The following is a 23,284-nucleotide window of genomic DNA, read 5'->3' on the forward strand; positions in this document are numbered from 1 at the left end:
ACTGGAGCTTCCCGAGGCAGGTGTCCGAGAAGCAGGCAATTAACATTCCATGGGCTCAGCTGTTGCTATTCCTTCCCTCATCAGTATACACTGAGAAGGAAGACAGGGCCCACCGAGGGTGTTGAAGTCAGTCTCCGATGCTAAAGCTCAGCCAGCAGGTGTGGAAGAACTTCATGGATGAACTGAGAAGCTGCCTTCCTAGTCCCTAGGCCAAGTTCACAGAAAAGAGTAGGGCTGCCCTAAGCAGAAACTGGTAGGGAGGGGAGTGTCAAAGGATTTAGGGGTAAGTCCAGAAGTGCCACTGAAGATCTCATGATGGGCCTGAAGGCCAGTGACATTGCTGAGCTGGCCACATAAGTCAGCCCAGTACAGAGCTTTTGTCTGTCTTTCCTCAGACCAGGGACTCTGTCCATCCCATACTCCTGCTGCCCTTCTTGGTCTAGCACAGGAGAGGCCTCTTGCTCTAGCCTGATCTGTCAAGAGAGGCCACATGGCCTTCTCTTCCCACCTCCAGCAGTATGTGTGGCCCTTCATATTAGTGTATTCTGCAGCCACGGGGTCAATGAACCTTGGATGGAAAAATAGCCTCTAAAATGTATCTGGACCTTTTGTGTTTATGACAGCCCCTGAGCATGTCAAGATCACAACCTTCTATGAAACATAATGTATTAGTTCCATAAGTCATCTAAAGATGATTTACAGTATATAGAGCGGTGTGGTAGCCTATGTGAAAAGTCTATGTTACTTTATAGGAGAGACTTGAGCACTGGATATTTGGGGTTCTATTTGCCTTGGTTTCTTTATTTTTAATTGGCATGCAAAGGGATGCATATTAATTTAATTAACATGCAGAGGATTTATTATGGCATCCTCAAACAAAATTTGTTCTTGTTGATGCCATCCGGTATCTTAGATTGATTATTAAAGATTCTGGTGACCAACAGAGACACCGAGACACCGAGAACTACTCCCACTGGAGGGCCTGCAAATGCAAGCCGAGAGCTAGCATTTGGTCCCCACAGTTTCTGAATTCCTTTCCTCTGCCAGGTACAAGGACAGAAAGGCAGTGACTGGACGCCACAATCCACATGCTCTGGTACTCAAAGAGGTGACCGAGGCCAGCGCAGGGGTCTACACTCTCGCCCTGTGGAACTCTGCAGCTGGTCTGAGGCAAAACATCAGTCTGGAGCTGGTGGTGAATGGTACAGCCCCGAAGGATAGGGGAAGGGATGAGACCCAGGTTGGGGTAGCGAGAGGAGCCAGCTGACTGGCTGTTTGCTTTATGCCACAGTGCCTCCTCACATCCACGAAAAGGAAGCCTCCTCACCCAGCATCTACTCCCGCCACAGTCGACAGACCCTCACCTGCACCGCCTATGGAGTACCCCAACCCCTCAGTGTCCAGTGGCACTGGAGGCCCTGGACACCCTGCAAGACCTTTGCCCAGCGCAGCCTGTAAGTATGTCCCCACCACATCCCATTCTCCTCTACACACAAGATCTTAGCTCAATCACAGCATCCCTTTATAGGTGAGGAATCAAGACCAGAGAAAGGAGAGAAATTTCCCAAGCTCAAATCTGTAAGCAACAAAGCCTGCCCAAATGAGGCATGCTCCTTGCACCAAGCTCAGGGTCAAAATGGCTAGTGGAGCTGGGTAGGTGAGGTGGCATGTGTAAACACTTGGGAAGTGGAGACAACGGTGTCAGGAACTGAAGATCATCCTTGGTTACATAGTGAACTCAAAGCCAGCATAATAAAAAGAGGAGGAGGAGGAGGAAGAGGAGGAGGAAAAGGAAAGGGAGGAGAAGAAGAAGAAGAAGAAGAAGAAGAAGAAGAAGAAGAAGAAGAAGAAGAAGAAGAAGAAGAAGAAGAAGAAGAAGAAGAAGAANGAAGAAGAAGAAGAAGAAGAAGAAGAAGAAGAAGAAGAAGAAGAAGAAGAAGAAGAAGAAGAAGAAGAAGAAGAAGAAGAAGAAGAAGAAGAAGAAGACAGAAGAACCTGGATGGATTCATAAGGAACAGGAGAGAAAGAGGAAGATGTCCCATGAGCAGAAGCTTTGAAGGCATTACAGAACCAGTTTGCCAATCAGTGAAAGATTCTATGGTCCTGTGCTAGGGGATGAACAGAAGCCAGGAACCCAGGCAGGAAAGGAGTCTAGCCCCACCTGCTGGCCCAGGGGCTGTGGCTCCAGAGCAATCAGTGGGGGAGGCTCAAGAGAAGTGTCCTGTAAGCCTGAGACAGCCTGAAGCATTCAAAGCTCTTAAGGAACTCTTGTGAAACACATGGCCTTCAGCTCACACTGGTACCTCCACGTTTGCCCCTTCCAGTGGTCTACCATTAGAGGCAGACAAGATCTTGTCTAGCCCCATGCCAGGAGAAGACAGAAGCACTGAACATGCCTAGAAGAAAAGAGAAGGAGAAGAGGCTGGGATGGGGTCTGTAGGGCAGAGTGGTGGTTGACTTATGGTCCTCTTGGAAGTTGGATGAGCACATCCAAGGTGGACTTTGCAGGAAGGACACATGGCAGATGTAAGACAGAACATCTGTAAAGTGCCCGTGTAAAGCTGCAACAATGTTCTATCCCCTCATTGTCCTTATTCCCAGACCTGGGGGGGGGTCTCTTACCCACTGTGGAATGAGACATCGTCTGGGGATAACAACGGTGTGACCCCTACACCCCACCCCCGCTTAGGTCTTCCCTTCCTTGTTCCTGACCTGCCTTTGTCCCTTCTCATCCCTCGCAGCCGGAGGCGGCAGCAGCGGGATGGCATGCCACAGTGCCGAGACTGGAAGGAGGTGACCACTCAGGACGCTGTGAACCCCATTGAGAGCCTGGACAGCTGGACCGAGTTTGTGGAGGGGAAGAATAAGGTACAGACCCAGGTCCAGACAAGCTGAAGCAAGCAAAGTAGGGAATGAGCTCCACCTCTTGCTTTCAATGAGTTTGCACCTGCCCTGCAGAGCTCTGGGGACCACAGCTGGCAGGCAGGTGACTTCCCTGCCATCACTGGACCTCAGCTCTCCTGCCTGCATGTGAGCCAGACCTTCCCAGACAAGGCATCTGAGATCCAGGAGAACCCAGCCACCCACAAGTCCCAAGGCTGGGAGGGGATGGGGCTGGGGGCTGACTAGGTCTCCATAGAAGGCTGGTGAGCTGCTGACCAGGAGGGGGAGGGGGACTGAACAAAGGCACCCACTTCCTACAGTCACTTCCTGTTTTCCTACACACCTCCAGAGCCTCTTCCTGTTTCAGGCCCCGCCAGGAAGTGCCCGGCTTGGGATGGGGGTGGGGGTCTTTGGATGATAGGCAGGGCCTATGGACCTCTCTCCTCCCCTATTTTTCAAACTTCCTAGTCCCTGAGAGCAGGATTTTCCTAGAATCTTGGTATACCTCCATACACATATGTATACACACCTCCTCCAGTACCCTGGACCTTGAAAAAGAGTTATATGCCTTCAGACTAATGTGGGCACATCACAAAGACATTGAACAGTGACCAGCTACTGACCTTAAGTCACAATTCAGAAGTAGCTGGTCCTGATGTGACTCATTACAGTCTGGCTTTTAACCCTCGCTTAGACAGGTCCAGTTGCCAAACTGGCTTCTGACCCTTCAACATGGCTACAGTCAGAGACATGGCACAGATAAGTCCCCCTGGTCTTGCCTATGGACACTTTCCAGCTGTCAGTTACAACCTAGCTGTCTAAACATTTTTTCTTGGCTTTTCTGGGGTGCTGCCTCTCTACTGCCAAAGACCTTTCCTCATTGTTCCGGACAGTCTCTAGACTTTGGTCATTGCCAACACAAACCTCAGTTTCCCCATTACTAGTGAGCACAATAGCCTCTTTGAAGAAGAGGGTCCAGGTTTTATACAATGGAGCCTTATGCCTCTGTTCTGGGTAGACGGTGAGCAAGCTGGTGATCCAGGACGCCAATGTGTCAGCCATGTACAAGTGTGTGGTCTTCAACAAAGTGGGCCAGGATGAGCGACTCATCTACTTCTATGTGACCAGTGAGTAACCAGACTGTCCCCGGGGCATACCACTTGACCTAGGGTGCCAGAAATGAGCTTACTGGATTTGTGGTGATCATGGGAGCACCCAGCCCATGGAACAGCCACCACCACCATGCCACCTCAACATAGAATGGAAGAAATAAATTAGGGATTCTCAGCCTATAGACTGGCATCCGTTCTCAATTTAGAGTCTCTTGTTTCGTGTGTGCATGTTCCCATCATATACTCAGATTTTCAGATGGCTTAGTAACCTCTAAAAAGTCAGGGGTCACAGGAGGAGACACTTACGGGGTTCAGGACTATGAATGAAGTCACCTGAAAGGGCAGGGTAGAAATCGAGAGAATGGCGCTGGCAAAGGCTAATTAAATTATTCCAAGGAAAAGCCAGGGTCAGGGTGTGGTCACTAGCAAAAGAGGACGAGGACACACACACACACCTGAGTCTGGTGATAAGAGCTCCAGGACCTGGGTTGCAGGAAGCATGTGGACAGCTCCCTACTTGTGGCGCAGCTTGGAGAGTGGGAAAGCAACACAAGAGGAGCTGAAGCCCAGGGATAAGACTAGCTTGTATCAGAGAGAGAAACAGGGGAGGGGATGAGTTATAGACAACGTGAAAACCTGGCTACACGTTATGTACACCCTTGGTTGAGAACTGAATGGTGAAGAGGGAGACCCACATGCAGAGACAGTGTCACTCGGGTTCCTCTCCCCTTCTCAGCCATCCCGGACGGTTTCAGTATCGAATCGGAGCCTTCTGAGGATCCCTTAGAAGGCCAGTCCGTGCGCCTTAGCTGCCGGGCGGACAACTACACGTACGAACATCTGCGCTGGTACCGGCTCAACCTCTCCACACTGCACGATGCTCAAGGGAACCCCCTATTGCTGGACTGCAAGAACGTGCACCTGTTTGCCACGCCCCTAGAGGCCAACCTAGAGGAGGCAGAGCCCGGGGCCCGCCACGCCACCCTCAGTTTGAATATCCCCCGAGTGGCGCCCGAGGACGAGGGTGACTACGTGTGTGAGGTGCAGGATAGGCGCAGCCAGGACAAGCACTGCCACAAGAAGTACCTGTCCGTGCAGGGTGAGGTGGGCGTGGCAAGCCGGAGAGGGCGGGACCACGTTTCTCAGCCTTCGTAGCTTCTACCTTTGCACGGGTGGTCGAATCCCAAGCCTGGGTCTTCAGAAGCACCCCTGTAGCCCAGCCTAGCCGTAGAAGTCGTTTGCATGCTCAGTCCCCCTAATCTTTCAGCGCCATGCCGCCCCCGTCTCACCCTTGCATTCGCCGCTGCACCTATCCCTACTTGAAGCCCCTCGCTGCCCCATCCCAAGGTACCCTCTTGGTTTCTGCGCCTTCATGTAGTTCCTTCTCCACCCCTGCCCCAGCCCTGGAAGCTCCTCGGCTCACGCAGAACTTGACCGACCTCCTGGTGAACGTGAGTGACTCCCTGGAGATGCGATGCCCGGTGGCCGGAGCGCATGTGCCCAGTATTGTGTGGTACAAAGATGAAAGGCTCCTGGAGAAAGAGTCAGGTAGGGAAAGTTGCCTTAGGTGATAGACCGGAGGTCTGCAAAGCCGATGTCCCTATACCAGCATGTGCGTGTGTGTTCTTCATCCTACCTTTTTCAGGAATCGACCTGGCAGACTCCAATCAGAGGCTGAGCATCCAGCGCGTGCGCGAGGAGGACGCAGGTCGTTATCTGTGCAGCGTGTGCAATGCCAAGGGCTGCGTAAACTCCTCTGCCAGCGTGGCAGTGGAAGGTGCGTCCCTGCCTGGCTCTGTTCAACCCACCTCACACACCCAACTGGTGCTTTCCTGTCGTTTTATAACCCAGTTCCCAAGCACGAGGGGCACTTCCTGTTGCGTACATTTTCCCCTCTCATGTACCCACTGTCTACCCGCCCAGGCTCTGAAGATAAAGGCAGCATGGAGATTGTGATACTCATTGGCACTGGCGTCATCGCAGTTTTCTTCTGGGTCCTCCTCCTGCTCATCTTCTGTAACATGAAAAGGGTGAGGGTCCTCCCCCCGACCCCCGACAGAAGTTCTCTCCAGTGCCAAATCGGGCTTCCTGTGTCCCCATCCTTTCTCAACCCAGCAAACCCTTAAGATTCCCATCCTGGTTCCCCTATCAACTTCCTGCCTTAGGAATCCTCCCCGTTCTCCCATGTTTGACTCCAAATGGAGCAGAAGTTGTCTGTTGGCCTGCCCTCCTCCTTGACTGAGAACCCAGAAGCAAGGGCCATTTGTCCTAGGCAAAATATATCCAAGCCACAGTGATATGTCCAAATCAATGAGTTGTCTCCACCCCCACCCCCAGCCTGCCCATGCAGACATCAAGACGGGCTACCTGTCCATCATCATGGACCCCGGGGAGGTGCCTTTGGAGGAGCAGTGTGAATACCTGTCCTATGACGCCAGCCAGTGGGAGTTCCCCAGGGAAAGGTTGCACCTCGGTGAGGCCAGCACCCAGCTTGCCCCACCCAGCATTCACTGCCTGGCAGAGCGGCCACAGGGTCAGGCTGAAGTAACAGAGGTCCTTCCATACCCAGAACGTGTGCCACAGGATAGCCCTCCTGGTCCCCACCTGGCCTGACCAGTTCCAACTGGGCCAGCATCCCCAGAACCACAGCCAGGACTCCCAGTTCCCAGGCCCCCGAGGTCATTTCCTGCTGCTCTGAGCAGGGTGGACCTGTCCCACCTGACTGGAGAGGATGCTGGGGCCTTCCTGTCTGCCTCTCCTCTCTGTTCTCCAGCTTTCCCTCTCGAAGACTCCACTCCCTATCCCCTTCCTGTTTGGCAGAAGAGGCTTCCATTTTCCTCCTGCCCCAAGCTCTTGGGACAGGTCACCCCTGCTGTCCACCCTTCTTCATCCTCAGTTCCCCAGCCACCACCACCACCACCACCCCCTGCCCCCTACAGCTCACCTGGAACTGGTCCCCTGCTTCCACAGGGAGAGTCCTAGGCCACGGGGCTTTTGGGAAGGTGGTGGAAGCCTCAGCTTTTGGCATCAATAAAGGCAGCAGCTGTGACACCGTGGCCGTGAAGATGCTGAAAGGTATGGAGATCACAGGTGCTGTGCAGCCAGGGGAGGGCTATTTGCTCTGGGGGAGACTGACTCAAGAGCAAGAAGGGAAACAAGACGCTCAGAGCAAGAATCCCCGCCACGGTTGAACGGAAAAGCATTAGGCATCAGATCCAAGCCTCGACCCGAAGCCTCTGACTCTGTAGGGTTAGCAGCACATGCTAGGAACTCAGTGCAGCCTGCAACCCCAGCACCAGCTCTGAGCATGCAGTTGCTAAGTCAGTGAGTGTCTGAGTGTTGAGCAGATTGGGAAAAATACCAGGACCGGTTTGGCATTGTGCTATGCCCCTGTGTCTCCTCCAGATGGCGCTACTGCCAGCGAGCACCGTGCCCTGATGTCCGAGCTCAAGATCCTAATTCACATCGGCAACCATCTCAACGTGGTCAACCTCCTAGGGGCGTGCACCAAGCCCAACGGTATGGAAATGAGATGCCCTGGGGAAAGGACTAGGCAGTAGGTGTCCGCACGCTCACTAAGAATGGGAGGAGCCATGTGGATCCTAGGGTGTGCCTGCATTGGAACCTGGCGGGGAGTAGAAAGGATAGACCACAGAGGTAGAGGCGCCTTGCCTATGCGCAGCTGGCATCACCGAATGAGTGCCTGACCTCTGCTCCGTGGTGCCCTAGGCCCTCTCATGGTGATCGTGGAGTTTTGCAAATACGGCAACCTCTCCAACTTTTTGCGTGTCAAGCGGGACACGTTCAACCCCTATGCGGTAAGTGCGTACGTACCCCAGCCTGTTGCAGAAGCCCAGTTAGAGAATGGGTGGACACCAGGTTGGCTGGAATGGATATCCATTCCAGCTAGGGTGTCCGCTAGGGTGGTCACCTTGGGCTAGCTCCTCACTTTGCTTTGGCAGGAGAAGTCTCCGGAGCAACGCAGGCGCTTCCGCGCCATGGTAGAAGGCGCCAAAGCTGATAGGAGGAGACCTGGAAGCAGCGACAGAGCCCTGTTCACGCGGTTCCTGATGGGCAAGGGAAGTGCACGGCGAGCCCCACTTGTCCAAGAAGGTAAGAGCCTGGCTTCCGCTTGCCAGTGGTGTCTGGCCCAGGAAAGTCTCTGGATTGGCTTTACCCAGGGATAACCTAGCCTGAGGCCCTCGGTGCCAGGGCTTCTATGGGAGAATTGTAATGCACTCTGCTTCAGGAGAGGAAGACACCCCAGTGGTAGGAAATGAAATTTATCTTGGGTATCACAGGATAAACAGCAATGTATTGCAAACAGGGTTGGGGAGGAATACAGAGCCAGATAGCAGGTGCAAAAGTGGGTGTCCCGGAGAGCATGGAGGTAGCAGGTATAACGAGGGCACGTAGTGTCTGGAGGTTCAGGGGCCTGGCCGGGAGAGCTATGGTCAGAGTTGGGTTCACAAATGTTAAAATTTGGAGCTGAGATGGAAGATGAGCTCTGGCAGAGCCTCCTGAGTTCCCCTCCTTCTGTGCAGCTGAGGACCTATGGCTGAGCCCACTGACCATGGAAGACCTTGTATGCTACAGCTTCCAAGTTGCCCGGGGAATGGAGTTCCTGGCTTCCCGCAAGGTAGGTCCCTTGACCCTACCTGGACCTATACAGAGGAGAAGGGTACACCTCCCTTGCCATAGATATGCAGTTGTAATTTTACTCCACGATGACCTTAGTATCAATTCAAATCTGTCCCATTTTGGATTAAACTCAGCCCAAAGTGAGGAATTCCCTGCCCCACACTAAGAAGTGACCATCGAATCAGTCTGGCTGAGTCCCTAACCCCCTGCACTGTCCTCAATTTCCTGTGTCCTCCCCTAATCTCTCTCCAAATGAGCAGGATGCAGGCAGGGGAGGGTATACCCTAGGGGACCTCGGAGCTGTAGGCTAAGATGTCACCCTGGGGGTTGAAGCTAAACTCATTGCCACCTCCCTCTCTCCACCCCTAGTGCATTCACAGAGACCTGGCTGCTCGGAACATCCTACTGTCAGAAAGTGACATAGTGAAGATCTGCGACTTTGGCCTCGCTCGGGACATCTACAAAGACCCTGACTATGTCCGAAAGGGCAGTGTGAGTGCAGGCCATACGACACAGTGGACTCGGGGTGGATGGGGAGAGTGAGACCACAAGAAAACTGTCCTCTGGGCAGCACTGGCTCAAGGTGACAGGAACCTTTGGTCTGCCAGGATACATGCCCAGCTGCTGGGGGACCCACTGCTCTTAGGAGCTCAGCAAGTGTGCTGGTGACATGTCTTGTTACTGTGATGAAACACCTGACGGAATGAGCATACAGTACACCATAGCATAGATGGCATGGTGTCTAGAACAGGAGGGTACAGCTCACAGGGAGCCTTAGTTAGGGTCTCACTGCTGTAAACAGACACCATGACCAAGGCAACTCTTATAAGGACAACATTTAATTAGGGCTGGCTTACAGGTTCTGAAGGTTCAGTCCATTATCATCAAGGCAGGAACGTGGCAGCATCCAACCAGTCATGGTGCAAAAGGAGCTGAGGATTCTACATCTTCATCTAAAGGCTGCTAGCAGAATACTGACTTACAGGCAGCTAGGACAAGGGTATTAAAGCCCACACCCACAGTGACACACCTAATCCAACAAGGCTACACTTCCTAATAGTGCCACTCCCTGGGCCAAGCCATCACATAGGGTGTCGTCAGGAAGGAGACAATGATGAATGCTTCTACCCAGCTCAGCTTGACTTCCATTTCTCAGTGTCTGCCTGGGTTCTCGTTCTCTCTCTCTCTCTCTCTCTCTCTCTCTCTCTCTCTCTCTCTCTCTCCTTCTGTTCAACTTGGGATACATGGAATAGAACAGCCCACATCTAAGCTGGGTCTTCCCATCTCAATTAGCCTATTCTAGATAATCCTCCACACACAGTGTCAGAGAAAATTCTCACAGTGAGTCCAGGGCAGTATGATGACCACCTGGCCCAGAGTGGCCACCCTATAGAAAGCTTTTATCCTTCATGTTGACTCAGAGGTGTGGGAGACAAATACAGGTAGGGGGCAGGTATGCTTCCCCCACCCCAACAAGATTTCAAGAAAAGGAACTGGGAACACTGGGTTGGAGGCACTAGTCTGGAAGGGCTCTCAGATGAAGCCACAAGGTGGAGGGAGACTGACGGTGGAAAAGCATCATTAAGAGCTTGAGGGAGGAAGAAGAGAAGGGGAGGGGAGAGAGAGGGGAGAAGGGAAGGGAAAAAGAAGGGGTAGAGAGAGACAGAAAGAAGGAGAAAGAGAAAAAAGAAAAAGGGAAAGGAGGGGGGAGAGAGGGGAGGACATGAAGATAACTGGGAACAAAAGATAGCTGTTGGAGAGAGAAAGAAAGAGAGAGAGATGAAAAGATAAAAGTACGAAAGGGGAAGAGAAAGGTAGAGGGGAGGAAGGAGGGAAGGGAGGAAAAAGGGAGAGGGAGAAAGAGAGAGAGCGGGGTGGGGAGAAAGAAAGGACAACTACAGGAAGACACCTTCAATCTTCACAGAAGGAACCTAGGATTGTGGGTATCCTGGTGTCTGACCTTAGCCCTCTCTCCTCCACCACGGGACATATCTCTTTTTGCCCACCCAGGCCCGACTGCCTCTGAAATGGATGGCCCCCGAGAGCATCTTTGATAAGGTGTACACCACGCAGAGTGATGTGTGGTCCTTCGGTGTGCTGCTGTGGGAGATCTTCTCATTGGGTGAGTGAAGAGTGAGGTGCCCATCCAGGAGAGAAGAGGGGTCACTTGTCTCCAGAGGCTGGTCACAAAACTGTAGCTGTACATGGATCTATTAGCCCAGGGCCTTCTGAGGCAAATGATGGGTCACAGAGAGCCCACTCACTCACCTGCTTCTGCCCAGCCTAGCCCAGGTAGCCAGAGAAACTTGCCTCCCAAAGGGGCTCTATTGGCCACACTTTGATGCTTAGCAGAACAGCCTCTTCACTCACCATGGTTCCAAAGAAAGTTCAGGAATCATTCAGTGTCTTAGACACTGCTCTATCGCTGTGAAGAGACACCATGGCCAAGGCAATTCTCATAAAGAAAAGCATTGAATTTGGGGGCTCGCTTACAGTTTTAGAGGGTTAGTCCATTATTGTCATGGCAGAGAACATAGCAAGGAGTACAGAGGTAGGCATGGCACTGGAGAAGTAGCTGAGAGCTGTATCCTGATCTTTAGACAGCAAACAGAAAAAGACTGGGATCTGGTGTGGGCTTTTGAAACCTCAAAGGCTACCCTCAGTAACACACTCTCCAGCAAGGCCACACCTCCCAATCCTTTCAAATATATCCACTCTCTGGTCACCAAGCATTCTAGTACATGAGCCTTTGGGGGGGGGGCATCGTTCTCCTCAGTCACACCTGCTTACACAAACTCCACATGAAAACTGACCACATGGAGGGTAGAAAAAGACAATGAACAAAACCCAAATGTCACCAAGCAGCAGCCATGATCAGCAGTTAACTAAAAACAGTAGCAGAAAGATTCTAGATAGTACAGGGGACCCTGGTCTGCTGGGTGAGCTACGGGGCTGGGAGGGAGCTGGACCACATGAAGAGGGGTTAGAGTGCAGCTCAGTAGGCTTAGCATGCACTGGGGCATTCAATCTCGAGCAACACATCCATAAATAAATAATAGAGAGGCAGGGTAGAGCAGGTGGCCCAGGAGGAGCAAGGGGACACCAGGACAGTGGTCCTGCTAAGTTGGAAGTGGACAACTGTGACCTGGGGCTGGCATTTTCTTGGCTATTCTAAGATTGATTGATTTATGTATTTTATGTGTATGGGTGCTTTCCGTGTACATCTGCGCACACCAGAAGACGGCATCGGGCAGGTGTGAGTCGCCATGTGGGTGCTGGGAACTGAACTCAGGACCTTCAGAAGAGCAGTGAGTGCTCTTAACCACTGAGCCATCTCTTCCTCCCATTCTTGGCTGTTCTAGAAGCCAACAGTCCCCAGTGATTCTCCTATCTTTGCCCTGCTTGAATCTAGGGTTACAGGCAAATGCCCAGCTTGTTACATAGATGTTGGGATCAGAATTCTGGTCCTCATGGTGACACAGCAAGTGTTCTTAACTGCTGAGGTATCTCTCCAGCCCCATCCAGCCTTGTTTAATTAGATGAAGAATTAGAATAGAGGCAGGAGCTAGCCCAGCCCCTGGGTAGAGACATTGTACTAACTCTGGTAGCAATATACAAGTGAGGAAGGAGCCAGGCATGGTGGTGCACACCTTTTATCCCAGCACTCGGGAGGCAGAGGCAGGCAGATTTCTGAGTTCAAGGCCAGCCTGGTCTACAAAGTGAATTCCAGAACAGTCAGGACTATACAGAGAAACCCTGTCTCAAAAACAAAAAAAACAAAAACAAAAAAACAAGTGAGGAAGGGACAAGACAGGCTGGGTTGGACATAGGACAGACTGCTCCCCACCCACCCCACCACCTTTCTTCCATCAGGGGCCTCTCCATACCCTGGGGTTCAGATCAATGAGGAGTTCTGCCAGCGGCTGAAGGATGGCACTCGAATGAGGGCCCCGGAACTCGCCACTCCTGCCATGTGAGTCTTCTGGCTGGCCACTCAGTTGTTGGGCACCAGGCACCGAGAGAGAACTATGCAGTTAACGGGTAATGGAGAGGGTTGGTGCCAATCATGAGATGGAATGCAGAAAGAGAAATCTTACATGCACAGAGGAAGACCTCGGGGTGGGCATGGGGGCACTCAGTGGAAGAGGGTCATGAAGTTGTGGGGCAGGAGATGGAATTCAAGCCCTGGAAAGAGAGCAGGCAGGCAAGAGATAGCGCTTGGGTCTAACATATATAGTAGACACTGTGTCATTCCAACACGGATCCCACCCATTCATCCACTAACATGCCCTCAATCCTGGACCTCACTGCTGTGCCATCCCCTGGAAGTCCAGAGCCCATAAAGCAGGCCAGGCCTCTGCCCTGGAGGAGACACGCAGATGGTAGTCACATAATGAGATGGGGCACAGACACCCTGGGGGCACCTGAAAAGCACTAGAAAGTCAGATGATCAGGGGAAGAGAGGACATTGAGGCGACACTCGAGGGGACTGAAGATAGCCAGAGAATGATGGGGGACAGGCAGATGGACAGCCAGTGTTAAAAATGAAGTGGAGACAACAGAACAAACATGAGGGACAGAAGTCTGAGTCCGTTTTTGCGTTCCTATAACATACTGGACACGGGACACTTTATAAGGGAAGGAATGTTTGTTTAGCTCAGTTCTGAGAGTTCGAGAGCAGACATCCCTATCACTCAGTTCTGGTGACGGCCTCCTGTCTGCATTGCAGTCTAGCAGGTGGCATTGTGCTGAGAGCCCATGAAAGGGACAGATCACATAGTAAGCAGGAAGCAAGGGAATTGTATACAACAGCCCACTCTCTGGAGAGCCTACCCCTAGAGACCAGCATTAATCCATTCATAAGCCCCCTTGACCCTGCAGTGGGCACCATCTCTGAAAGGTCCATCACCTCGATAGTGGTCAACCACTCTAGAATCAAGCTCTCATCACATGAACCTTAGGGGACACACTGACTATCCCAACTGCCATAGTGATCTAGGAGATGCAGGAGTGATGGGGTCGGCGGGTGGGAGGGTCCTGGTGCCCTCAGACCACCGGTCGACAGCCATCTGCATCCCACAGACGCCACATCATGCAGAGTTGCTGGTCTGGAGACCCTAAAGCAAGACCTGCTTTCTCTGACCTAGTGGAGATCCTGGGGGACCTGCTTCAGGGCGGAGGCTGGCAGGTGAGCCCCATCTTTGTCCTGTTCTGATACAACCCATGGCCTTATCCTGGGTCCCTGCCTTATCTATCTTTCCAAACTCCTCTAATCCCTGGTCACCTGTCAGCTACCAAGGAAAGGTCACACGTCTCTGGGCCCTAGGCCTATCCTCCCATTGCCCACAGCTCCGACTCAGTCAACATGAAGCTGGGCAAACACCATCAGCGTCTGTTCTAGCATCCATACTGATAGAGGTTATCTTTGTCCACAAGGAGCCCTAGGCTGGTTCACACCGAGCCTGGAAGGCAATGCTGTCCCAAACATGGTGGCAGTGTATCCCTTTACGTCCTAGCACCTGCTGAGCACCAAAACAATGAACTTGTATATCCTCTATGTCTCCCTTCCCAGAGGTATTTGCTCAGGGTAGCAGCTTGGGGTTGGTACCTCATGCTCTAGAACCTGGATGTCCAGCTGAGGCCCATCCTGTCCCTCTTGCCTGGACCTGGAAGGGCTGTTGGGGGAACTAAACAAGGCTAACCCAGCAGGCATTTAGCAAACTCCATGCTTGGCCTGCTCTGAGCATTAAAGTGTGTCATGGCCCAGCATGGCCCCACCTATTCCTCAGAGTACACAATCACACACACACAACCCACCCTGACCCTCTGGCAGAGGTCAGGACCACAGTAGTCTTGGGTGCAGCATTAAGACTCCTGACGGATTTGCGGTAGTCTCTGACCCCGGAAACGTCTCCCACTCCTGCCAGGAGGACGAAGAGGAACGCATGGCCCTGCACAGCTCTCAGAGCTCCGAGGAGGATGGCTTCATGCAGGCATCCACCACAGCTCTACATATCACCGAAGCGGACGCTGATGATAGTCCACCCAGCATGCATTGCCACAGCCTGGCAGCCAGGTCAGTCTCCCTCTCCCCAGAGTCTGGGAATGGGTCTGATGGTGACAGCAACTTAAACATGGGATATTTTATGAGTCCTTAAGGAAAAGCAACTTACAGTGACTTAAGAGAACTCTTCCCAGGAGCATTTTAGTCCACTGCTGTAACAAAAGACCCAGGGCTGAGTACTTTATCAAGAAAAGAGGTCCATGAAGTTCACATCAGTGGAGTTTCACAGACATGGTGCCATCATTTGCTTATCTCTGGGGAGAGTTTCCTGGCTGACGGTATCATGACAACAGAAATACATGAAGAATAAAGGCTGGTTCACACCGAGTCTGCAAGGCAATGCTGTCCTAAACATGAAGGCAGTGTATCCCTTTACGTCCTAGCACCTGCTGAGCACCAAACATTGAACTTGTATATCCTCCATGTCTCCCTTCCCAGAACAGAAGCCAGAGGAAGCCTGAGGCCCTTACAACTCTCGTTACAACCTCTCAGGGTCCCAAGAGACCTTCATTGGTCCTTTCTGAGGTGATGTTCCCATGCACTGGCCCCACCTCAGTGCCCCCCACATGGGGGATGAAGATTCCAGCACATAGACCTTGGAGACACACTCTAGCCAAATCCAAACCACAGCAATCAGCCTCCTCCAATGCTCTGTGCTTTCCACTTTCAAGAGAGCACCCACCTTGGCCACTTTCTCTTTGGAGACGCAAAGTAAAGTAGACTGTGATTGGGCCAAGAATGCTCCCAGGGTGTGATTGCTGTTTCAACTCCACAGCATGTCCTCAGGACCATGGCAAGGCCTAAGAGCAGTGCAGACCACATACACATTCTCCATATTCCAGAGTGAAACGGCCTATTTCTCAAAGTTTGAACCCAAGCACTCTTACCCGTGGCAGCTTACACCACTAATATGTTGTACTGTCCATGTTTTCACAAACATGCCAGAGAGGCTAGGACTCAGGGACTCCTGTCCTATATGCTCAGGGCAGTGACAGACATGTCTGGGGACAGAACAGCAAGCTGGTCCTTGTCAGTGGTTAATAGCGGGAAGATGGCCACCCTGAAGAGAAAGCCATACCTGCATCAGCTCCATACCACACTCAGCCTGGGGATGACTACTCCACTCTCCTTCCACCCCAGAGCTCTCTTGTGCAGGAGAGTCGATGCAGCACAGGGAGGGACACGCAGAGGTCAGCTAAGCTGTGTGATGGACACCAAGGTGGGTTCTGAGGACCAGTGCAGACCTCGGACCCAAGCCCCACCCACATCCTGCCTCTCACCGGAAGGCCATTCTCAGCGGGGGCGGGTTGGGGGTGGGGGAGAAACAGTCTGGGAGGTAGGGGCGGTGCTGAATTCATGGGAACCTCCTGTGTCCTCCCTACAGATATTACAACTGTGTGTCCTTTCCTGGGCGCCTGGCCAGAGGCACTAAGACTCCAGGCTCCTCCAGGATGAAGACATTTGAAGAATTGCCCATGACCCCTACAACCTACAAAGCCTCCATGGTAAGAGAAGGAGAAAGGAAGAGGGATGTGCAGGTGAGATGAAGCCAAGGGAGGTTCAGGGGTGGGGGACGGTATCAAGTATTCTCAACACAAGTAACAGGGAAGCAAACAAGGCGTTTAAAGCATTCTATTTAATTTTTATTACTGTGTAAATTGTACATATAAATGGATGCGATGATACTTCAAGACGTTTGTCTAGGGTGCACTAATCCAGCCTCTCTTTATCCACCTTTATCCACCCCCTCTCCCTCTTCCCAACCAACCTCTATTAATGGCTGTTCTGCCTCCAGGTCAGTCATATTTTTAGCTCCCTCATGAGAGATCATGCTATATTTCTCTTCCTGCTCATTTTAGTTAACGTAGCAAGCCTCCAAATCCTTCCATTCCCCTGCAAACAATGTTTTGTTCTTCTCTGGGGCTGACTAAAACCCCACTATGTACACGAACCACATTCTCCTGTTCTGTCCTCTGTGGACGGCACCTAGGCTGGTAGATGACTGCCTATCATAAGTCATACCACGAGACATGGGCATAAAGGGGTCTCCTGGGGAAAATCCTTGAAAATACTGAATCCAGGCAGCACCTCAAGTACTTTTGCATCCTGGTGGTCACTCAAAGCTATCCTCTCTCAGCTGCTGGCCTCCCTGACCATTTTATCCCAGCTTTTTAGAGACCGTGGTTTGGTTGGTGGTAGTGGTGGTGGGTTTTTAGCGGTTTGGTTTTTTGGGTGGTTTGGTTTGGTTTGGTTTGGTTTGGTTTGGTTTGGTTTGGTTTGGTTTGGTTTTTTTTGCTTTTGTTGTTGTTGTTTGAGACAGGGTTTTTCTGTGTAGCCCTGGATATCCTAGAACTCACAGAGAGCCACCTTTCTTCTGCCTCCCAAATACTGGGATTGAAGGCTTGAGCCACAGCCACCACCACTTCCTGGCTGAAACCATGCTTTTTAAAGGGGGCAGGGTACTCGGGGGGGCCAGTGAGCCAGCTTAGTAGACAAGCCTGCACCCTTAGCTCATTCCTCAGAATCCACATGGTGGAAGGAGATAACTGACTCGCTCAGGTTGTTGTGCGAGTGTGTATATTTGTATATATACACTGTGACATGTGTGTATATTTGTATATATGCATGTATATGAACATTAAGGGAAAAGAGACAGAAAGACACAGAGACTGAGAGAGAGAGACAAAGAGACAGAGACAGACAGACAGACAGAGAGGCAGAGAGAGAGACAGAGACAGAGAAGGGGAGAGAGCACTTACACTGCATCAGTCAGCCTGAGCCACAGTTGCCCCTAGGGGTGGTGATGGCCACCACCAAGCCAGAGCACCCAAGTGTCACTGAAAGCGGTTGCAGTATGGAGAACAAGAAGCTTACAAGAATCCACTCAGCTGAGCGTACAGTGGAGCCCGGGAAGGCTCAGCAAGTGAGTCTGTTTGTAAGTGAAGAGACTGAGCCCCGAGGCCTGAGCTTTGATGACATTGACTATAGCTTCAGACCTAAGTCCATCCAGAAGGGGCCATGGATCCTGGACCCAGTCAGTGAGCTGTGGTCCAAGGAGGATGGCGGATGAGGTCATCTGTGAGGGAGCCTTGAGCAGAATACAGATACCTAAGCTTATGTCTCCAGGACCAATGAAGACTCAGAATGAGGGCATGCCCGTTGCACTCCTGTCATGGGCCAGACACAGCTCCTCCCTTCCAGGCCCTCACCACTCAGGCCATAGTTTTTCCTTTCATGTCAGACGTGTGGCCCTGCACATTCTAATGGACTAGAAACCATTCACCGAACTCGGTTCCCATGGGTATGGGTATAAGGCCAGCAAGGCTCAGGTTTCTTGACACCTGACTAGGCTGTGACGCAGCTGTCCTGCAGGAAAGCCTCATATGTGGTCCACAGGCTTGGCTGCTTCTCTCCCCACAGGATAACCAGACAGACAGCGGAATGGTGCTGGCCTCAGAAGAGTTTGAGGAGCTAGAAAGCAGGCATAGACAAGAAGGCAGCTTCAGGTAAGGGCCTCTGACAGTGGGCATGCCATCCTAGGGAGGGTCCTGAGTGGGGCCTACTGAAGCAGCTGGGGCCTCACAGTGCTCTGGCACTCTTTACACAAAAGATTTTGTGCCTTCCTATAGTCTTTGTGTGGTCGAAGTCAGTAGTGTCTCTGAGCCTCAAATCACTGCTCCAGAGAATCTGATACCCTCTTCTGATCTTTATGGACACTTTACAAACATGGTACATGCATACATGCAAGCAAAACACTCATACGCATTAAATAAAAATAAATACATCTTCAGAGATGACATTAAGCCCAGTATGCCAATGAGAATAAAATATAGAGAGAAACAAGCACTGCACCAAGAATCAGAAATTCAACAGCTCAGAATACAAGTGGGCAACATGAAAGTACAAAATAATAACATGAGAGGACGTGGAAGATAAATCCTCTTGAAAATGAAGGCCAGGGCACTCCAGGAACAGTCTAAATTGTCAGATGCATAACTGAGGAAATGAAAGGATCCAAATAAAGAGATAAAAGAATCTGGGGTGGGAGGGGGTGCAGAGGAGGAGCAGAAGTGTGCTGTGTGCAGAACAGGAGCCCCCTAGATTAAGTGTGGTCAGTGTGAGTCAGGTCATATTTGTCTTAAACTCAGAAGCCAGAAATAAGCTTTCATTTTAAAGAAATAAATAAAAGAAGGCATGAATCTATAGACTACAAGTGTGCCTAGGAGCTAGACAGACGTCTCAGCAGTTCAGAGTACAAACTGTTTCTCCAAAAGGCCTGAGCTTTCTTCCCACACCCACATCTTCTGCTAACTCCAGCTCAGGGGCTCTAATGCCTTCTTTTGACCTCTGAAGGCAGACACACACACACACGTATAATGCATATATTAAACACACACGGGGGCTGGTGAGATGGCTCAGTTGGTAAGAGCATCTGACTGCTCTTCCGAAGGTCCAGAGTTCAAATCCCAGTAACCACATGGCAGCTCACAACCATCCATAACAAGATCTGACTCCCTCTTCTGGAGTGTCTGAAGACAGCTACAGTGTACTTACATATAATAAATAAAACACACACAGTGGATTTTTATTTAAAATATTTAAAAACACACACACACATGCACACACACATTTGAAGTTTTTAATTAAGAAAATTAAGTGTACCTAAGTAGATTGACCTAGAAGAGTAAAAATGCTAGGATATTTCCCATTAGGACAATTTGGTTTTTAAGAAATAAATATTCTGGGGACAGGAGATGGCTTAGTAGATAAAAGCACTTGCTGGCAGGCCTGGGGGCCTGAGTTCCATCCTCAAGACTCACATGGAAGGAGAGAACCTTGGGTTGTCCTCTAAAATCCATCTCTCTCTCTCTCTCTCTCTCTCTCTCTCTCTCTCTCTCTCTCTCTCTCTCGTCTCTCTCAACACACAAACACATGCACATGAGCACACTAAACAAACAAATATATAAACATGAAAAAGAAAAACAAACTTACCAGTATCAGGATTTTCTTGATATGCTATGAAAAGCAATAAATCTCCATTTTATAAAAACCTTAAAGAAAATAAGAGATAAGGGTGGGGGGTCAGGAGCAGGCAAGGGCTGGAGCCTGCAAGCCCTTATAGGCTCTAGTAAGAAGCTAGGTTGTTGTTTCTTTTAAATGCATATGTATCGTGTGTGTGTGTGTGTGTGTGTGTGTGTGTGTGTTCACACGTGTGTGCATGCATACGAGAGCCAGAGTTGGCATGAGGGGGTCTTACTTGATCTCTCCACTTTACTTACTGAGGCGGTGTTTCTTGCTGAATCTGGAGCTTGCCAGTTCAGTCGGTCCAGCTACCTACCTAGCTGGCCCCAGGCATCCCATCTCTGCCTTCACAAGCATTGAAATTGCAGGCTGGCCACCACAGCTGCCTGGTTTCTGCTTTCACATGTGTGCTAGGGATCCAAACCCGCTCCTCATCCTTGCACAGCAAGCATTTTATCTATTGAGCCATTCCCCTAGCCCCAAAGCTAGATCTTTCATCCCAAGAGTGATGGAAGACCCTTGGAGGGAGTGGAAGAGGAGGCCCTGATGTCCTGTCTAACTAAAGGATCTCTCTGAAGCCTTCCAGAGAGAACGTGAAAGTTCTCAGAGCAGTGCCAGGAGGTTTACCTATGAGTCCACAGTGAGCCTTACCCTGGAGGAGGGGCCTGGGGGAGACAGGTGTCAGTGGGGACATTTTTCTGTTAGAATGGAGGTGGACTGGATATGACGGCTGAGGACAATCAGGGACCACAGTCACGTCATTGACTTGAGCTAGAGAGAACACAGATGCCGTTTGTTGAGATGGGCAAGACAGGGGTCTTGAGAGCCAGCTGCTTCGGAATGGGCAGTGAGCAGAAAGGCTGTGCTACACCTTAGATGCTTTGTGGTGAGGTAAGAAGAAAGTGGTGGGAAAGTTCCTGGCGGGGAAGCAAGTATCAAAATTTCAAAGACAAACAGGACTTTACATTAAGGACCCTACATCTCCAAGTAAGTGGCAGCAGAGGGCGCTATTCTCGGCTTTTCCTAAAACCCATCAGGAGATGCATCAGATTCATCTGCCCTAGGGCAAGTAGGTTCACTTGGCCTAAGGAAGCAGGATTGAGGGGATGAAGTCAGCGTTTCCACAGCCCTGGGTCTAGGCTTTGGGCAGGAAAACTGCCCCTGTCACATCAGATCAGTCTGCTGTGTCAAATCTGTTTTAGTCTCAAAGCTTCTGCGCTTGCGTCATGCTCTGCTTGTGTCTGGTGATTCCAATCGGACCCTGACCCAGGGCCCGCTCACTTTACTCATTAACACTATGCTCCGTGTCTTGGCAGCTGTAAAGGTCCTGGCCAGCACATGGATATTCCCAGAGGACACCCTGACCCCCAGGGGAGGCGCCGACGGCCCGCTCAAGGGGCACAAGGAGGCAAGGTGTTTTATAACAACGAGTATGGGGAGGTCTCCCAGCCATGTACAGAAGGTGACTGCTGCCCGTCTGCTGGCTCCACCTTCTTCGCAGACAGCAGCTACTAAGGAACATGTGGCAAGGCCTCCTGCCCCTTGCTGCAACCGGCTCTGACAGCTGGGCTGGAGGCCCAGGTTGGGAATTCGACTCCTCTGGCTCCAGCCCTGGAGGTGTTTTATGTCCCACCCCCACTACAGCCTCCATATCCAGGAAGAGTCAAACTCAGACAGGAGGGCTCCCTTGAACTCTGTACCGCTCCTGTACCCTTCCCTGGGCAGCCACCCTCACCCGCACATTCGATTGCCTTGTAGCTCAGCCTCCACAGATGCTGGCCCTGGAATAAGCACTCTGGCAGAGAATTCTTCTCCAGCACCTATTTTCATCGCTCTGGTGGGCGACAGGGTTCTCATAAGGAATACATATGTCTGAGAGTCACACGATGAATCAAGGAAGAGTTAGACCAGAGCCACCATGTCCTGGCCCCAAACCATCCCCATCACACACACAGTCCCTCTACTTCCAACTGCTTCCTGCTTCCTGCTTCCTTCTCCTGGCCCCGGAGGGCTGAAGAAAGATATTTCTATCTCAAAGTCACAGAGGAGGAGTGGAGGAGGAGGGGGACTCCTCTGAGCATCTATCTAGCTCGTGGGTAGCTGTCTGTACACAATGACTAATCACAATGAGGCAACGCCTCTGCCCCTGAGTGTTGAGAAGAACCATTTTTTTGTTTGTGTGTGTGTGTGTGTGTTGGTTTTTTTTTTAATCAGAAGACCGGGCGCTGTTGTAAAGAATTTACTCATCAAAAAGTCATCCGGAAAATAAGCCCAAGGACAGTTGTTCTGAATCCTAGTCCCCAATAACTGAAGGGCGGACATGACACAGCATGCCAGTCACCACAGCTCTCTCCCCACCGCCCTCTCTCGAAGGCGCCCAGGCTCCACCTGCCTGGTCTAGAAGCTAAGACACCAGCTGCTGTTCTGATCCCCCCTCACTGTGAGCCTGGATCTCTAGATCCTGGATCTGATTGTCTGTGGATTCTGTCAAGGAAAGCTTCAGGGGCTAATACAGAGGACCACATGGCTGGGGGCCACTCAGCCATCACCCCGTGTCCCCCTGGAGACCCCTGCCTTCAGCTTACCCTATACTTTTACCTGACATTAACACCTAAACAAATCAAACCTCTGTCGCAAAAGATCCCTCCATGGAAGCTGGGGCCTCCCTGCCGAGAACCCCTCCAGCCCAGCTCCTGCTGCACATCCCCACCTCCGTCACGACCAGAAGAAACCTTCATGAAGATGAGCCCTGCCGATCCCTAGCCCCATCCCAACAAGAACGCTTGCAGGACAGGCGACCATACAGCAAGCAGGGGCTTGCTCAGCAGACCCTCCTCACTAAGTGTATTGTTCTCCTCTGATATGTTGAACGCATGTATGACTGTAGTCCTCTTTGTCCCTGTGGAGCCCCCACCCCTATTCCTCCACATCTAACCTGTCTGTGGGATTGAGTCTCAAGCTCACCACTAGAAAGTAGAGACTGTTCTCTCAGAGGACCGAAGGCTGCAAATGGGGCTGCAGAGCCCTTCTCAAACCCTCCCTTACGTATCACCTGTCTGTGTCACCTCTCCTGACTTGTAATTACACACATACGAAATGTACTGGGGAAGAAAACGTGCTCTGCCCTTTTTGGCAGTGTTCTGAAATGAGCTAAGATATTTAACGAAAGATAATAATAAATTTGATGCCAGTCTTTGAGTTATAATGAATAGATTCTAAGTAAGCTGTCTCGAATTCTGACCTTAACCTTACACCTCACAAAGCTTCTGGGCTCAAAGGAAACATGCTGTGGTCCCCCACCCCCACCCCCCATTTCTGCTGCAGAGCCCAAGTCCCCATCTAACTCAGCTCACAATCCCCAAAACTGCCAGCAGGGGGCGCGGAAGAGACATCAGGATACTTGTTAATCTACTGAGTCTGTCTGCTCCAGCTTATTCCAAACGGGCTCTCCTAAAGCGATGCTCTCTTGTCTCCCAACAAAGCCACACGTTGCCCACCCGATCACCAGCGGTGGTAGACACGGGAGCTCAGCTCCTGGCAAGTCCTCTGTACCAGTTCTCTA

General features: G+C 51.2%; 1 protein-coding gene across 1 annotated transcript in view; it reads left to right on the top strand.

Annotated features, from left to right (window-relative positions):
• Flt4 (fms related tyrosine kinase 4) overlaps positions 1-22,927 on the top strand; it is a 40,939-nt gene extending 18,012 nt beyond the window's left edge. The window contains exons 7-28 of the mRNA XM_029483535.1: positions 1,048-1,202; positions 1,292-1,454; positions 2,742-2,868; positions 3,902-4,010; positions 4,732-5,094; positions 5,397-5,543; positions 5,641-5,772; positions 5,919-6,025; positions 6,333-6,468; positions 6,966-7,070; positions 7,401-7,514; positions 7,725-7,813; positions 7,958-8,108; positions 8,540-8,634; positions 9,006-9,128; positions 10,647-10,758; positions 12,510-12,609; positions 13,719-13,824; positions 14,564-14,712; positions 16,085-16,205; positions 18,121-18,206; positions 21,039-22,927. Of these exons, the coding sequence (XP_029339395.1) occupies positions 1,048-1,202; positions 1,292-1,454; positions 2,742-2,868; positions 3,902-4,010; positions 4,732-5,094; positions 5,397-5,543; positions 5,641-5,772; positions 5,919-6,025; positions 6,333-6,468; positions 6,966-7,070; positions 7,401-7,514; positions 7,725-7,813; positions 7,958-8,108; positions 8,540-8,634; positions 9,006-9,128; positions 10,647-10,758; positions 12,510-12,609; positions 13,719-13,824; positions 14,564-14,712; positions 16,085-16,205; positions 18,121-18,206; positions 21,039-21,237 (2,989 nt within the window). The 3' untranslated portion in view covers positions 21,238-22,927. The remainder of the gene's footprint in view (positions 1-1,047; positions 1,203-1,291; positions 1,455-2,741; positions 2,869-3,901; positions 4,011-4,731; positions 5,095-5,396; positions 5,544-5,640; positions 5,773-5,918; positions 6,026-6,332; positions 6,469-6,965; positions 7,071-7,400; positions 7,515-7,724; positions 7,814-7,957; positions 8,109-8,539; positions 8,635-9,005; positions 9,129-10,646; positions 10,759-12,509; positions 12,610-13,718; positions 13,825-14,563; positions 14,713-16,084; positions 16,206-18,120; positions 18,207-21,038) is intronic.
• The last annotated feature ends 357 nt before the right edge of the window (positions 22,928-23,284 follow it).

The sequence above is a fragment of the Mus caroli genome, chromosome 11, assembly GCF_900094665.2.
Source record: "Mus caroli chromosome 11, CAROLI_EIJ_v1.1, whole genome shotgun sequence".
NCBI classification, from domain to species: domain Eukaryota; kingdom Metazoa; phylum Chordata; class Mammalia; order Rodentia; family Muridae; genus Mus; species Mus caroli.